At 37.0% G+C, this 17,955-nt stretch overlaps 1 protein-coding gene across 3 annotated transcripts in view; it reads left to right on the top strand.

The window, feature by feature from the left end:
• The window catches only part of ATG7 (autophagy related 7), a 102,413-nt gene continuing 84,458 nt past the window's right edge, over positions 1-17,955 (top strand). The window contains exons 1-12 of one of the 3 annotated variants that reach the window (XM_032194377.1): positions 1-62; positions 3,391-3,580; positions 3,815-3,869; positions 6,640-6,757; positions 8,029-8,106; positions 8,675-8,791; positions 10,006-10,155; positions 11,108-11,196; positions 12,258-12,379; positions 13,405-13,495; positions 15,468-15,612; positions 16,188-16,346. In XM_032194377.1, the coding sequence (XP_032050268.1) occupies positions 3,403-3,580; positions 3,815-3,869; positions 6,640-6,757; positions 8,029-8,106; positions 8,675-8,791; positions 10,006-10,155; positions 11,108-11,196; positions 12,258-12,379; positions 13,405-13,495; positions 15,468-15,612; positions 16,188-16,346 (1,302 nt within the window). In that variant the 5' untranslated portion in view covers positions 1-62; positions 3,391-3,402. Of the gene's footprint in view, positions 63-411; positions 499-3,390; positions 3,581-3,814; positions 3,870-6,639; positions 6,758-8,028; positions 8,107-8,674; positions 8,792-10,005; positions 10,156-11,107; positions 11,197-12,257; positions 12,380-13,398; positions 13,496-15,467; positions 15,613-16,187; positions 16,347-17,955 lie in introns of those variants that run through there. The other 2 variants (XM_032194375.1, XM_032194376.1) reach the window with 2 other exon arrangements.

Raw genomic sequence — 17,955 nt, 5'->3', positions numbered from 1 at the left:
CGGCAGGACGGCGTCACTCGGCCGGGCCGGCGGCAATGCCGGAAGTGCGGCGCGGGGCAGCGGTGAGCGGGCGCTGAGGGGCGGGAGCCGGGGCTGCGGTCGCGGCCCCTCAGCCCCGGTCCCCCCGGGCCCGGTGGGGGCGAGAGGCGGCGGCGGGGCCGTGCCCCGGGGGGCAGCGGGGGGCTCCCGGTCCCTCCCGAGGCAGCGGGGTCCTCGTGAGCGCCGGGGCTGCGCTGCGGGGAGGGCGTGTGGGTGTTAGGGGGCTGCGCCCGCTGGGTATAACCCCGTAACTCCGTGGATGTTTTAAAGGGGGTTGAGCCCCTCACCATAAAGCATCAGTGCATCGGCAGTGATCGCCTGTGCAGCTCTGCGTACATCTGCACAGCACAGTGAGGTCCCCTGGTTTTGTGCTTCCACTTCCATAATAGCCATGATTTCGACACAGGAATAATGGCAATAAGTAGGAAGTTGACGCTCCATCCCAGAGGATGCTTGTAGGTGGCTGTTTTCGGTGTGTGGTGCTCCGCTGCTGCCAGGGCTTGTCGTCTGGCTTCTTGGTCATTTGGAGTGTTTGGCAATACGCTTCAGTTGTTGCGTATGTTGTGGACTTAATAATAGAAAAAGCTAAAGTAAAAGCTTTACCTGTTCCAAAGGCTGAACAAGAGCAGCAGTTACATCAGGGTTAATTGTCCTGGGTATAGGAGATGCTTTTATTGCTTAGCATGTTGCTTTTCTGCTGGTAAAAAGTTTAACGTAAAGGAAACTGAGAATGAGTAAACTTCTACTTATAACAGAGGTTGTCTGGCAAGGAAAGTAATGACTTTATGTTGCTTTCTTTGTTATTAGTTATAAAAAGTAGTAAGTAATAGCTTTCCAAACTTGCTTCAGAAAACAAAGAGGGGAGGAGAGGCTTTAATGGATTAATATTGTCTAGGCAGCTATTGAACCTCTGATTAAAAGTGTTATAGAAATCTTGGCACGATGTGCAATGTAATATGACTCAGGTATTGCTAATGTCTACACGACACACAATTGCCTGTTTTATGATGAGCTTTCTTTGGCATTTAGTCAAAAAAAAATCTGTAAAGCATTTGTAGAAGTTAAATGAACTGGTTACCAATACATAAATTGATGTGACTCTTATATCTTACATACAGGAAAAAAAAAGGTTTATGAAAATGGTCAGAAAATTCCATACAGTCAATACTACTTCTTACAGTCCTTGTACATGGAAATTTTCAAGAAACTCATTTTCTTCATGCTAATAAAAGTGGCATGAGAGTTTTTTTTTTTTTTTTTTTTTTTTTTTTTATATATATATAAGTAAGCCTTCAACAGTTCATGCTACCACAAATTCCAGCTGTTAAGAAAATAGGAAAAAAATGAAGTGAAAGGAAGTGGCATGTTTGTAATATCCTGGTTGAAGTAGACATAATGACAGAACTGAAATATATTGTTATCTTGATGGAAAAAAGTGGAAATCATCAAACCCATGCCAGATAAATACATAATTTACCAGCAAGGAAGAAAAGCCTTTACGGGAAGAGAAGGCTTTTAAAATCTGTATGATTTTAGCATAGAATGAACAGCATGGATTACCTCAAAGACTTTTTTTAAAGAAAATACTGTAAAAGGAAATACATAACTTTGACTTTCTTGGAACAATTTTAACACATCTGAGAATTTCTTTCAGGGAAGAGGTTGGCAATGTGACAGTCACTAAGAAATTAAATGCACCTTTCATTCCCTTACCCCGTTCCAAAAAGAAGGAAAGAGAATTGTGAAAGCTCATCCTGTTGCACAAGAGACCTCACGGAACAGTAATCTTGGAACTGTTCAATTTAATCCAAGCTATGCTACAGCACGGGAGCCCTATCCCGATTTTTCTGTATCTAGAATCCTACCATTGATGTATGTGTAAAGGTAGCAGGGCTTTTGTGAAGGGCCAGTAACAAAAGCAATCACATGAGATTATGTTGTGCAAACTAAAATTTTAGTCAATGTGGTAATTGAAGGATTAATTTCCAAATTATTATTCCAGAGTTCAAATCATTGATTTGATAGGCATCATGAATAAAACCAAAAAAGGTAGTGGTTGATTTCCTTTCTGCACTTAGAAAGCAGCAGTTACTAGCTTGGTAGAAGGATGTATTGGATCTTATTTTTAATATCTAGCAAGTCCTTGTTCTGCAACATTTTTGCTTAAATTACCTATTTAGTCTAAAGCAATGCAACTCATAACAGGCAGACCTTCCCTTCCTCAGGTGTGCATTTGAATACTTTGTGCTGTTCCTCCACATGTCAAGGACTGTCTCTGAAACCTGCATGTTAATCTGCGTAGGCATCAGGAGGAATACTGACAGTAACTAGGAGCTTCTCAAGCAGAGAATGTCAACATTTTTATTTGATGAGTTATGGGGGGACGGCTGAAACACCTCATGGCAAAGTGGATGCTGGTGCTAATGTGAGCAAGGGGACTGTTATGTGTGGTTGAAGTAGAGGCACGCAATTGCCCAGTTTAGCTAATACATTCCTCATTCTGGTGTGGAGTCTTCAATTCAGAGAACTGTTGTGAATTGAAGACTCGGTTTATAGGAATACTGATATGGAATAGCGATTTCTGCTGATTTTTTAATTAAAAAAAAAAAAAGTTCTACTTACACAAAGTCTATAGAAGGAAAAATGTGTAAGAAAATCTAGATTTGTATATCACATTGACATTCAAATGGCAAGTGAAACTATTAAGGAAGTTTTAGGTTCTGTTTCCAGCTTTGCCCTTCACTGGCTGTAAGACTTCTCTTGGTTTGTTTTCCTCTGCTAGTTTTACTGCTAATCTGTAAGCTCTTTAACTCATCACAGGCTGAGAGGTGAAGAGAAGACCCAGTTAAATGAAATGTATGTAATGTTGGTTTAGATTTTAAATGCCATCAGAACTTAAGTGGTACTGAGAGGTTTTTAGACTGAGTTCTTTCTGTTATATAGATAGTGGATATGGGGTGTAGTGTTTTACTATTTTTATCTGCAGCAGCAGCACTGTACAAGTTATAAATCAGAAGTACGTGATTCACGTGCAGTATCCCATGTAATAGGAGAAATCATGGAATGAGTGTCAGAAAGTCAGGTCCTGCTGGGTAGCTTGGCCAAACAGAACATAAACTTGAATAACTTTACATACGAGAAATTGGAAAGACTTTGTTTTGACTGTAGAGACCTCTGATGAATGGCTTGAAAAGTAGAACTTAGATGTTCAGAGGAGTAAGGCTTTCTATACTTTAATGAAACGCAATGTATTAAAGAGAAATTTTAAGTAGTCAAGAGTAATGTGGTCAGTTGAGTATATGCTTATACTGCCAGTCTGCTTTTATAAAAACTTGTTTCTTTGTTTAACAGTGAACTACAACCATGGCAACTGCCAGTAATGAGGCACACCATCCTGTGGATCCTGGCATTTCAAAGCTGCAGTTTGCTCCCTTCAGCAGTGCCTTGGATGCAGGATTCTGGCATGAACTAACCCAGAAGAAACTCAATGAGTACCGACTGGATGAGACTCCAAAAGTTATCAAAGGATATTACTACAATGGTATGCAGAAACAGAACATCGTGCTTAGAAGCTTGGGTTTCTCCTGTCATTCCTCTAAGTAGCCGTGTAACATATTTTAGGTATTTTGCTGAAACATTGCTAGAACTAGAAAACAGCGCCGGATGAGCTGTGAGTTCTGGTGTGTCTGTGGGTAATTGATAACTTTGATTATTCACTCTTTTTGTAAATACATGTATTTTATTTAAAAGATGCATGTTGCTGCTTTTTGTCTAGGTGATCCTTTGGGCTTGCCAGCTCGCCTGACGTTGGAATTCAGTGCCTTTGATATGTAAGTGTGTATGGGGGCTTACCTTAATTCAGATACGGAGACGCTTTCTTGTATAACAGTAATGCTTTGACAGAATGTCACTTGGGCCAATTATACATTAAAATAAACATACGTTTTCGTGAACTTTAACAGTGGAGATGCTGCTATGAGTCTCAAACACTAATGCCCTGGTTTTGAAGTAGTGTATTCATCTGAAGGGCCAGGTTTCAAATATGCTGGCAAGTCTCAATTTCACTCACTGTTTATGTGTGTTTATATAATACCCTTTTTTCCCCCATTTTCACAGGCTCTTCTGTGTAAAGAAGGATATTTCAGTCATCTGATTAATTTTTTCCGTGGATCTTTATTTACTTGAATGTTCTTTGTTAGAATTAAGATCTCAAAATAGTTTTTACAATCCCTGGTTGTTACATTGTGTTATCTTTGAATCTTTGAAAGTATTTAACGTTTGACTGGAATTTTGTGGTTTTTTTTTTTTTTGCTTTTACTCACGAAGTGGAAGCTAGAACAAAATTGTCCAGTGTATGCAGCAAAAGTGAGATGAGAGGGGAAGTCTTTTTTTTTTCCTCACCTTAATTTTCTGCTAGAGCAAAAGCCTAAGTTAGTGTAGCTAATGTAGGCACAGAAGAGGTCTTCATAGTTAATGCCTTATATGTTTTAAATTGGTGGATCACAAAATTGTAGATCACAGAATTGACGTTCTCTTCCTCACAGGAACATTCTGACCAAACAAGGCATAGTGTGTTTTGAGATAATTTCATAGGACACTTTACTCTGTTCATTTTTATGTAAGGACCTTTCGGCATTATACTGAAAGCTTGTTCAGTGAAGTGCAATTGGAAGAAATCTCTGATATGGGAACAGGAATTTCAGGTTAGGGAAAAATGTATGGTACCGTGGTATTTGATCTCACTGTTATGAAAAATAAAATGATGGAAAGTTCACTTACATAGTACATAATTATTCCTTCTGCTGAAGGAGTTTCCTCTAATTGTTTCTGTACCTTAGGTAGTCTGTTTAGATGATGAAGTTCCATTTTAGCTTTTCCAAAAAAAAAAAAAAAGCCTGTAAACTATACATCACATATACAAACGGCTGTATGTGGGCTTTAGCAGTCATCAGAATCATCAGGTCAGGAGTATGATGTTAAAGGATTCAAATCAATCGGGTCTGTGAAGTTATTTACAAAAAACAGGGTCTCTAGCTGCTGATGTTACAAACTGTATTAGCTACTCAGGCTTCTGTGTGGTTTAGGCTTCCTTGGGGGTGTCTTTTTAAACACAAATTTTTAACTAAATATCTGTTGATGTGAGTGAAGTATTGACATGTAAGTTCAGTCTTATTTTTTTCTTTGTGGATGTCACATTTGTCATGAGTAGTTTATATTTGAAATGAATTTTTAAATCTTCCTTCAATCTCGTTCAGTGCTACCTTGCTAGAAGCAATATAGATGCCTGAACTATTTTTGAAGTCATCATGTACATGTTCATTTGCACAGGTTCTTATATCACGGAATCACAGAATTTCTAGGTTGGAAGAGACCTCTAGATCATCGAATCCAACCTCTGACCTAACGCTAACAGTCCCCACTAAACCATATCCCTAAGCTCTACATCTAAACGTCTTTTAAAGACTTCCAGGGATGGTGACTCCACCACTTCCCTGGGCAGCCCGTTCCAATGTCTAACAACCCTTTCGGTAAAGAAGTTCTTCCTAACATCCAACCTAAAACTCCCCTGGCGCAACTTAAGCCCATTCCCCCTTGTCCTGTCACCAGGCACGTGGGAGAACAGACCAACCCCCACCTCGCTACAGCCTCCTGTAATGTACTTATAAAGAGCGATAAGGTCGCCCCTGAGCCTCCTCTTCGCCAGGCTGAACAAGCCCAGCTCCCTCAGCCGCTCCTCGTAGGACTTGTTCTCCAGGCCCCTCACCAGCTTTGTCGCCCTTCTCTGCACCCGCTCAAGCACCTCGATGTCCTTCTTATAGCGAGGGGCCCAAAACTGAACACAGTACTCGAGGTGCGGCCTCACCAGAGCCGAGTACAGGGGGACGATCACCTCCCTAGCCCTGCTGGTCACACTGTTCCTGATACAAGCCAGGATGCCGTTGGCCTTCTTGGCCACCTGAGCACACTGCTGGCTCATATTCAGCCGACTATCCACCATCACTCCCAGGTCCTTCTCTGCCTGGCAGCTCTCCAACCATTCCTCTCCCAGCCTGTAGCTCTGCTTGGGGTTGTTGTGCCCCAGGTGCAGGACCCAGCACTTGGCCTTGTTGAACTTCATGCAGTTGACCTCAGCCCATCGGTGCAGCCTATCCAGATCCTCCTGCAGAGCCTTCCTACCCTCGAGCAGATTGACACACGCACCTAACTTGGTGTCATCTGCAAACTTACTGAGGGTGCCCTCAATGCCCTCATCCAGGTCATTGATGAAGATATTAAAGAGGACTGGCCCCAGTACCGAGCCCTGGGGAATGCCACTAGTGACCAGACTCCAGCAAATTTAACTCCATTCACCACAACTCTTTGGGCCTGGCTATCCAGCCAGTTTCTAACCCAACGAAGCGTAAATCCATATCAATCCATATTCAATAAAGCATTGTGATCATAAAAATGTTTTTACTAGAGCTTTTGTTAGCTCTTATTACTGTGCCTCATCATTTTTCAGTTTTTGGACAACCCCACAATGTAGGATAACAACTGCTGCTTCTGCTGTGTTAAAGACCTTAGCATACAATTCTCAGAGTTTTTTTTTCTTTTATTCAGGAATGCTTCAATACCAGCACGTTGCTGTCCTGCTTTTGGAACATTGTATAATACCAACACTTTTGAGACTTTCAAGTCTTGTGATAAGAAATCACTTCTGGAGAAAGAAGCAAATGAGGTAAGGTTAAAAATCAAATCAATTGGTAGAGAAGTAGCGTTGAAAGTCAACAGTGAAGTGTTTTAGTTTCTGGCCTGAATATTGAATATACTGTCCATACTCACCCATATAGTAGCCTTAGGATTTAAATTATTATGGAGACAGTAGTTTGATACTTATTTTTTTTCTTTACTCTTCTTTGCAAGAGAATAGCAAATTACACTTCAAGAACTTCATTTGGTGTTCTAAGCCACAATTTAAATTTAATGGTGCTACCAGAGGTGCCAGAGTACATCTTATAATTTGTTTTGACACCAGAAACCAGCAAGTGTCTGGTTTAAACTGTAGGTTGCTTCAATCCATCTGTGTGATAAAGTGATGGGAAACAGCCAGAAGATTGAGGTAAAGCGAGAAAAAGTTGTCTGTCAAAGGAAGGGCTTATCTGCTTGCACTGTAACCAACTAAATTAACTGTCATGGCTTAGGGACAAGAGAAAATCAGACAAAGACAGCCTTTTAATTTTGGAGACACTGTACTTTGACTAGTCTTTGATTTCCTTAAATAGATTTATTGGATGCCTGCTGGCTTTCAGTAGCAAAGTTTTCCTGTATATCATCACTCAAGGCTTGTATTCCTGTGGTGGAGTACTTCCCTGTCAGTGGCAGATACAATGTGGTAACTTTAATTATCCTCAGAGAAACTGGGAAGGTCAGAAAGCTTTATTCACTCTTGCAGATTTTTTATTATTTCTAAGGCAAAGCTCAAACAGCTCTTCCTCGCATATGTTATAGCTTCATGTCTCACCAACGTGCTGTGCATTGCATTCCTCATTGTCTCTGTTTTTTAGTTAAATCTCATACTAGGTTATTCACAAATCTAGTATCTGCAGATCCTGTGAATGAAACAGTGAGAATAATAAAGGGCTATATTAGCATCACAGTATGTTCTGTATTACGGCAGTGCTAATAGCTCACATACATGACAGACTTTTCCTGGTGAGGTTTATTTTGTTTGATTTAGTTCTCCACTTGGTCCCCAGCATTTGTAGTTTGTGTTAGATAGTACATGCCTATGGTACCTTTAGAGTCCTTTTAGTGTGCATAATAGTGTGGATGAGATTAGTGGGAAAAAATCCCAGGGGATTACTGGGAGTATTAATTTCAGTATTTCTTCTGCAGCTGGATGATGGGAACATTTCAGTTGTTCTCATATTGTCTTTGTTCAGTTGTTCTCATATTGTCTTTGCATTTTCTGTCCTTTCTCTTCTTTCTTGGCTCCACTATCAATGACAGATATGGCAATCGATAAAATCCGGAGCTGCGCTCGAAAATCCTATGCTCTTGAACAGGTTCCTGCTGTTGACATTTGCAGTGAGTAATGATAATGTCTTACATACTTACGGCATTGAAATGGAAAAGTAGTAGTTTCTTTGTAGGAGAAATAGTGAATTATTATTGCTATGTTAGTGTTATTAGGGTCATTCTCAGACATTTAATATATCCCAGAACACTTTAAAACAACAACAACAACAAAAAACTCTAAGTCATTCACATGTACAGATATAAAAAAAAAAAAAAAAAGTAGAATGTATTTAAAAAATGCTGATGCCATCTCAGCTTGTTTTCTTCAAATGTATGAGAATGACTGCCTTACAGATTTTAGTAAAACAACTTTCATGTTCAAAAAATTTAAACTTCTAATGCATAGTGCTCTAACAAGAATGAAAGCATTGTACACGCGTTGTCTGTTTAAATCCTAAATAAAAATGTATGTGGAGAAAGGAAGTCTAGTATTTTTTTCATTATTTTTTTTAAATCGTGACAGTGCATTTTCAAGTAAGAACTATGGTTAGTATCATCAACCGTCAGTAATGATCAGTATTTCAAAAAATATTTCAATTTTTATATCTGTTATCTAATCTTATTTTTCTTTTTCTAGGATTTAAAAAAGTACCACTTCTATTACTGGTTTTGCTACCCTGCTCTCTGCTTTCCTGATGGAATACATATAATTCAGAAACCAGTGTGTCTTGGTGACAGGTTCTCTTTAAATCAGGTATACTTAATACCAAATGTTATGAACTCCACATAAAGCATGAAGGGGTTTTATGGGCTGTAAAATGCAGTTGTTTTGGTTTTTTTTTAGCATGTACTGAGTTAATTTGAAAACCTAATTTCTTTTAAAATCTCTCCTTATTTCTACTTGTTTTTTTTGTTGTTGTTGTTTACCTCTTTTTATTGTATAATATCTGTCACTTTAACGTTGTTTCAGCTTTATTAAGTTAAATGCAGATGTGGCAGACAATTCTTGGAGTTAGTTGTATTTACCTTAATTTTTCCTATTCATCTTATTGAATATATAGCCATGTTCTTGAAACTTATGACTACTTAAAGATACGTTTTAAAAGGGACATACTCAGTGTGTGCTTAGTGATTAGCAATTACAAAATTCTTAGTAAGAAAATAATAAGAAAAGAATGGGTAGTGAGTAATATTTTATGCATAATAATATGATATGATAGTGAGTAATATTTTATGCATTTTTCTTATGCATAAGAAAAAATGGGTAGTGAGTATTTTAGTAGAAAAGTTAATTTTTGATAGTTTGATTCATATTTCAGTGTAAAAGAACAAAAAACCAACTTTCCCAGATGTGCTTTCTTCTCTGACAGAAGTTAATGTGAAACCTTGAATGGCTTTTGATGTCATAATCCATGAGAAAGTTTTGTTTTTTATTCAGTGGAGAACGCTTCTCTTATTCTCACACGACCCTTACTACTCTTACAGAAATAAACACTGAAAATATCTCTGTAATTGTCCAAAGATGGAAGAATTTTGACTGAACACTGGAAATAGATGACAAAATGGATTGAATGATTAAGTGTCTATGGTGTAGTATGGTGATCAGTGTTTACCAGTACTTAATCCTGTACTGAGTATTTTTGTAGTTTGGAAACAAATCAGACACTGTTTCCATGCTAGTAATAGAGGGGAATAGATTTATTTATCAAGCTGTTATGACTACCAAAATGAAATTTTCTTTTTTTAAACTTTTGTTGGTAGAGCAGTTTGCAGCAGTGGTGATGGTGCTCATTTCAAATTTGCATTGACAATTACAATTTTAGCAACTGAATTTTTGATTTCAGTTACTGTGGTAATAATAAACTTTAAAATTTCTGAACGCACTTTATTTCCAAATGCTAAAACAATTTCAATGTTTCCATATAAGAGCATTACAACTGTTGGTTTCAGTTATCTTTTTGCTTTTAGATTCAAGCACTTCAGAAAGCATATGATGACCTTTGCCAGACAGAAGGGGTTACAGCCTTGCCTTATTTTTTAATCAAGTATCATGACAATTCTGTGGTGATATCTTTGCTCAAAAAGTGGGATAGTTTCTTTCAAGACCAAGAAGGGAAGGTAATGAGAATTGTGCATCTTCTAATAACCTGCACATGTTTAATTTACAAATAATTTGGAGATTGTCTATAATGCTGAACTGGGCAGCGTGGTTGGCCAATGAATGGATACGGTGAATAGCTGAAGACCACCAGCTTGGCTTGATTTCTGTGTCAAGAGTTAAGTGTCTCTAAGTTCTTACCTATAAGCCAAGTTACATTAGATTAATGGTTTGAAATCTGGGTTCTTCGTGGTCTTTTTACTGTCTCCCTTGTTATCAAAACAGGAACAACATAAATTTTTGAAAGTGTTATCATAATGATTAAAGCTTTCCAATCACTAACTACAATGCTATTATAATGTAGAACACTTTTTATTTGTCTAATGAAATGTAGTATTCATATATTTTAAGGTTTTGTTGGATGTGGTAACAGTAATAAGAGAATACTTAATGAGATAGGGATATACAAAATCTGTAAATATCTGGAATGTATTTCTTTGTAAATGCCTTTTTTTGGAGGGATATGCCAAAATTTTAGAACTATCAGATAAGATTTATTGAATCATTGATACAGTGATGATACTGACTCTGGAGCCTGGCAGTGTTCAGGGAGCCAGTTGAGCTTGCTCCCCTGGAAGAAAAACTTTTTTTCTGTTGCTGAATTAACTTCCTGCTAGTTTATGAAACTGGAGCAACTTACTAATGCCATGTTTAATGAATGAAAGGAAGGTAGACATACTGTAGTGAAATATGAGTGTCTGTAAAGAAGCTAAAATGAACAACTCTCAAAGCTCTGGCAAACGTTTGACTTAAATCTAGTGTGACCATGCAGTAAACACTTCTAAGTATGTAAAATGCATGTAGTCATTTTCTGTCCAAACGTCTTACATGAAAAATGGCAGGTAACTTTTATCATGAATGAAGTATTAGTATGCACAGATAAGTTTTCATTTAGAGCAATTTTTTTTGCAGGTGACAGTTGGAGTTTATGACCCATGTAATTTATCCCACTATCCAGGATGGCCACTGAGAAATTTCCTGATCCTGGCAGCTCATAAATGGTATGTTTAATTATTTCCCAGAGATTATTTATTTGATTAGAGTCAAATTAGGCATTTTTTTCTCCATGACATTTTTTGCATCATGGGTCTGAGGCTTAACTTCATTCCTTGAAATATCCTGACGTTGAGATGACTCACCTTTAGTGGTTCTGTTTTCATGTATTAACTCCTTTTTTTTTACTTCTATCTGTTACAAGTTCCTATTATTTCTTATCCTCACGTGTGCACGCTTCAGACCATGTCAATACCCTCCTTTTAGGCTCTAGGTGTTTTAAATATTTTAAAAAGTATTCTGTGATATAATTAATGCCAACTGATAGTAGCCCTAAAGTTTGAATATCAGATACATTACAAGAAAACCTAGAATTACCATCTTGATTTTTTTTGTTGGGTAATAGTTGGAGATACTCTTTTCAAATACCATAGCATAAAAGTATTTAACTAAAATTGGGTTAATGTAACAAGAACATAATTAAGTTCTATTTTCATAGTTTTGGCCTTTACATTTTATTACAGAAAGCACATTAGGAAGAAGAGATCCTCAATTAGGCGCAGCATTTTCTGGGCTGAAGGATGTGCAAGTACCTGGAGTGCTTTATGCATTCTAATTTACACATTCTAGGATTCAGAGGTTTTTAGGCATGAAAGCTCTAAGTCTTTCATTTGGAGCTGAATTATAAGAAGGAAAAATGATATTACATGAAGAACTATCCAGTTTTGGTTGTACCATGGGGAAGTACAGGTGTACATCATTTCACCTGATACATGGTCTGATACTTTTCTGCTTTTCATTCTTCTAAATGTGCTATTTGTCCAGCAGCATGATATAAACAACAGAGGACAGGCTGCCAGTGTCATTTCATTGGAACTGTTTCACAACAAAGCGGTCATTTTCACGCACTAAGCAACTGTGTTTTTTTTTATAGTTAATAAGAACAGTAGTGTTACAGTACTAACAACAACAAAAGTAGAATCTGCAAGAGACTGAAGCTTTGTGAAGTAATGTTAAAAGAAAATTCCTTTCCTACTAAAGTTGAATGTGAGTTTTTTTTAATTGTCAGGGGGAGTGTCCTTCAGACAGTTGAAGTGCTCTGCTTCAGAGACAGAACCATGCAAGGGGTGAGAGACATAACACACAGCATCATCTTTGAAATAAAACTTCCACAGAGAGCCTTTGGTCAAGGTAACTAGTTTAAAAAACCAAACCTTTCCCTTTTTTCTCTATCCTTTATCACTGTGAAGAAGGAAAAAAATATTACTGCAGAATCATTGCCTAAACTGACTTATTTTGAGTGAATTTAAAATCACTTGAATCTTGGTTAGATTCGATATCTGTAATGAAATGGTTCCTTATTTAAAAAAAAAAAAAAAAAGCTCTTTTTTGAATTAGTAACAAGATTTAAAGAGAACATTTGAGGAAAAAGTCCTGCTGGTATCATAAGAAATACAGAAGTTAGATGGTAACTTACAGTATTTCATGCTATATATAGCGATTAAAAAGCAGTCTTTTCTTAAAATTTGTACACGGTCCTTGGCAAATGCATATGATGGTGAATTTCTGTGGTATAAATTTTCTGTATATTTATGAAGAGGTAAAAGCCTGCTACAGAGTGGGATTGTTTCTTCAGTCTCACATGCAATAAGCTTGTAACATTAGAGCATAAACTCAGAGTTAATTTCTACGTACAGGACAGCATGATTTTTTTTTCTACCTCATCTAATCTAAGAAGTTCTAAATGCTTTATATATGATAGTTGTAATTTAATTACTGTATAATTAGGATATGTAATTCTCTACTGAACTTACAAATGAAGTCTCAGGAATATGGTGAGGAATATGATTGAACTTGGCAAAACTTATTGTAGTTAATTCTGAATTTACTGAATGCTGAATGTGGCAGTCTGTTTAATGCTCAGGATCATGAGGCTTGATGAGGAATGATGCTGTCTCCATCTTAGGTTTGAAGCAAGCTAAACGGGCAAAAAACAGCACACCAGGCACCTTATAGGGAAGTGTTTCTCCAAGAAGCCATAGTTTCATTAGATATGAGCCAGCAACACTTGTATAGCCACACACACTAAGATGCGGATTATTTGTTTACAGGTTTATTTTTTTCTAAGAATGTTAAATCCAACAAAACTTTTTTCTGTCCTGTGATACTAAGGCTTCAATTCTCTTTCCTTCTTTCCTTCCATCTTTGAGAAACAGATTGCCCAAAAGCTGTTGGATGGGAGAAAAACCAAAAGGGAGGCATGGGCCCAAGGATGGTCAATCTTAGTGAGTGTATGGATCCAAAAAGGTTTGTTTATCATCTTCTAGATTTCTGTAGTTTCCTCCAGTTGGGCTTAAGCCATACCAAGTTGAAATGTGAAGACTATCTGTCTGTTAGTTAAGAATATACAGTAAGACATATATTACCAAATAATTTTCCAAAGAATATTCCATGCATATGTATCACTCAATCTCTGGATGGTCCTGGTGGAGGCACAGATCTTATTAGAGAAGAGTGCACGGCATCCAGCAGAAGTGTTTACAGTTTGTGACACTAGCTTAAAATTTCAAAAGCATTATGTAAAACTTAGTGGAACATGGGTCATAATGTTATAGACCTGTGTTTTTTACTGAATTCTGTAACCTGCAGGTTGTTAAATATAATGAAAATAAATATGGAGAACAGTTCAGCCTCTTGAAATTGTTAGGATGTGACAGGAAACGTGACTTTAGTAATTTTTATCATTTTGCGCATGATATACGGTAGGGGATTGAAAACAGTCTAGTTCTACAACCTTTTGGCTCATCTGCTTTCACTGACTACATGTGGGTGCCTGACTTTGAGATTGTCAGGGCATGTTGACCTCATCATTTAGGTTAACCTATTTTACCTAACAAGCTAAGCAGTTTTTGTCTTGCAATTATGTCAATTTAGGGTAGACATTAGGGAAGGCTCATATGAGGGCTTTTAATCAATTAAGTAAATGCAATTTCACCTTCTTTACTTTTACAAACTGACTTTTAATTCTCACAGAATGTTGGTAATCTGACAGCCTTGTCAGTTGTGATTTTGAACAATTGTTCAACAAATAATGTGCTAGATACATCATGAGCATAATTTTCACTGTATAAAGGAATGAAACTGTCAGGAAGACGAGAGGCCAAAGAAGCTTAAGAGATTGTATGAGAGGGACAAGCATTACTGTTCTGTGTGAAGCAATACTCCCCTTTGTGAGGAGGAATCAGGGAAGTGAATGAGATAGTCATGCTCTGGATAGATTTTTTTTTTCTTCAGATATTTTACCATGCTCTATGGATGGATGGCTTGTAATAAACTTATTTGATGAGTGCTTTAAGACTTCCTATTTTGATGAATATGTAAAAAATGACATTAAGTTAAACCTGGATTCCTTACCTCATTTTCCTTCAGAATGTCCACAAAGAACTTACTTTCTTGAGAGAGCAAGTATAATAATTGGTGTTATTTAAAATAAATAAAAAAGAAACAAATATATGGACAAATGGTCTGTCTTACCATTCAGCTTAACTGGAAAGGAATCTTGACTGAGGCACTTTATTTTCATGCTTGCATCAATTTTGCTACTAATTTTTTTTTTTTTTTTTTTTTTTCAGAAGCCCTTAGAAACTTCTTTCAGTAGTGATTTCCTATGCTATTTTAAGCAGTGCAGTTGCAGCTTTGGAGAAATAGGTATAGGTATCCATTTGTATATATTTAGCAGGGTTTATTTTAATGTAGATTTGTTGGTGAAAGGAAAAGCTCAATTTAAATATGTCAACCTAATCACTTCTATTTCTTATCAGGGAACTAAGGCCCTCCTCTTCTCTTGGCCCATTCATGTCTTCAGAATCTGTGTCCATAAGTAGTATGTTCTTGCACTTGAATACCATCATATAGCAGAAAGGTAGTAGAACAATAGATCTCAGACCTAGTGAGAAAGGAGAAATAAGGCAAAAAGATAATAATAACTTTGGAGACCAGAAAAAACATGGGTTCATTGCCATCAACAGTAAAAACAAAGGAAAGCCAAAAGGCAGCGGAGATCAAATACAGAGGAAGGGAAGGGTGTTAGAACTACTGGCATGTGCCTTAAGGAGGGAAAACATAATGGTCTGTCGCATTGTTTTCTCTCCTTTTTAAAAACAGCAACAACAGAACTTCCTCAGGTGAAATAATTAATTGCTCTGTTGAGAAAAAAAAAAAAAAAAAAGCACAAGAACACATTCAGAAGCATTGTTACTATTTTTTTTTTCTGACATAGGTTAGCAGAATCATCGGTGGATCTTAATTTGAAATTGATGTGCTGGCGGTTGGTCCCTACGCTTGATTTGGAAAAAATTGTGTCTGCCAAGTGTCTGCTGCTAGGAGCTGGTACTCTAGGTTGTAGTGTTGCAAGGACCTTGATGGTAAGTCTTGAATTAATCATAAAAATCTGCTCTTTCTCTAGATTTCTGTATGATTTTTTTTTGAGCAGTGGCCATGGCACACAGGGAAAAACTTTATTCCTCTGTATTAATGTACACATTTGTATTATAAGTTGCAGGGAAGAGGTAAGATCTGTGGTGTATGGAAGTGACTTGAAATTCTGCAAATAGTAGCTAGTAAGAGAACCTTAACAGAATAATAATTTGTATTGAATTCATGTAAGATTGAAAAGTTCTGGAAACAAATATTAAACAAAATCAAATTCACAGTGAAGCATGTGAAATAAGTAGCTGTGCTGTTATTTGCTTTCAAGGATGTTTACCACATTCCACTGAATTCTGTAGCTTTTGACTGATTACTGCTAAATATAGACAAACCAATTTACCTCTTCTCTAAGTTCAGAGTAAGTAAAAGGTTGTTGCTGTGAATGGCTTCAAAAGCTTCTGTAGCTTGATCTTGCTAGGAAAACTGAATAAAGCTTTTTTTAATTTTTTGCCATTGGAGAGACAAAAGTATATGGCTAAGCCCATTATATACAAATTACTTTCTTGTTTAGGGTTGGGGAGTGAGGAAGATTACATTTGTTGACAACGCGAGGATCTCCTACTCCAATCCTGTGCGACAGCCACTGTACGAATTTGAGGACTGTCTTAGCGGTGGGAAGCCAAAGGCACTTGCAGCAGCAGACAGGCTACAGAAAATCTTCCCAGGGGTGGTAAGACTAGTATTTAAAAATCTCATAATAAAACCCTTAAGAGAGTACTGATGACTTTAAATAACTCTACCAAGTTCTAGTATTATTTAAGAATTATTGTCAGCACATGAGGATGGAGGAGGAATGCAAAATACATCACTTATTGATAAATTTATAAGCATTTTAATGGATAGCAAGTCCTTGAAATAAGATGTATTGAGACAGTAAATATTTCTAATGATGAAATATAACTAAGGATCTTCTGAATCATCTTGTGGCTCATGGATGGTTAAGTAATTTTTTCCATGTCTATTATGTCCTATGAAACTTAGTGCAGTAGTTTTTAACAGCCTGGGGAAGTTAGCAATACTTTTGGCCAAAGTACTTCCACCTTTGAGGAACCTGGAGGTAATAACTTACTATCAAAATGAAGTAGTCAAAAGGGAACAAAATATAAGAATTATTTTTTTGTTATTTTGGAAGTGTATGATAAAAGACCCACCAATGCCAGTCTTTATCCTTTTTGACAGCAGGAGCACGCATTATATGAACATTATTCAGTGCACAGGTTTAAACACTCCTACTTTTTTCAGCACTAAAATTAGATTTAAATATATATACAGGTTTCTTCTACATCTGTACCCTTCTTTTAGGGTAGGAATTGATATTGCCTATAATTTCAGAATAGACACACTCTCAGATTGCTCTATCATTAACAAAGTTTCTTTATACTCACCAGGCACATGATAGAAGTCTCCATTGAGATGTTCATATTTTTTACTTTGGAATTGGGACTGTCTTAGAGTTGGTAGCTATATTTACCAGAGCTCAACTGACAAGCAATATCTTAACCACTGAGTTTAACAACTAAAGGAGTTACGTACTGACACTGTACAATTCTGTATTTAAAATGCTTCTGTTAGTAGTCAAAATATTTGATCAATGAACAGTGAAATATAGATCAGTTATGTTGTTGATGATCAGCATTGTTAACAAGCTTTACAGAAGCAAGCTCCTTTCCAAACACTTCTATGCTCATTTTGATTCGATTGCTCTATGTTGTTCTGTTTTTATTTGTATTATTCCTATTATTGTCATTATTTAAGAATTTTAGTACTGGTACAAAGCAGTTACTTGATAAATACTATGCGTTCTTTGTTTCCTCATACCATGGACAGGTCATATTTGATCGCCTTCCAGTGTGACTCAAACAATTTTATAGCTATTTTTCCAGTGCTTGACTGCAGAAGTGTACCTCAACCACTGCTACTGGTGACTGCTGTCTTTTTTTTTCCCAAGGGACAGTTATTCAAATAATGTTTAAGGTATTGAAGCTGCTAGGTTTGCGGTTATCTCTTTAGCCACTGGACAGAGCATTTCTGTGAATTCTAGTAAGATTTTAGTATTTTGTAAACCTTGTTAACAAATTTCTGCACAGCTAGTCTTCAACTTGACTTGTTCATTTTAATTTTTGAACAGCAATTACCTTCTAAACCAGCATTCAAATGCCTTACAGGGCCTTGGTAAGTTGTTCATCAATACATTATTCATGTACAGCAAGGATTAAGTTCTATGCTCCTGGCACAGCTTTTCAGAGCAGGTAATGGCAATGGAAAGTAAAACCTCCACC

The sequence above is a fragment of the Aythya fuligula genome, chromosome 10 (genome assembly GCF_009819795.1).
Source record: "Aythya fuligula isolate bAytFul2 chromosome 10, bAytFul2.pri, whole genome shotgun sequence".
Classification (NCBI taxonomy): Eukaryota; Metazoa; Chordata; class Aves; order Anseriformes; family Anatidae; genus Aythya; species Aythya fuligula.
The sequence above is the reverse complement of the archived record's forward strand: the minus strand, read 5'-3'. Positions and strand labels throughout refer to the sequence as shown.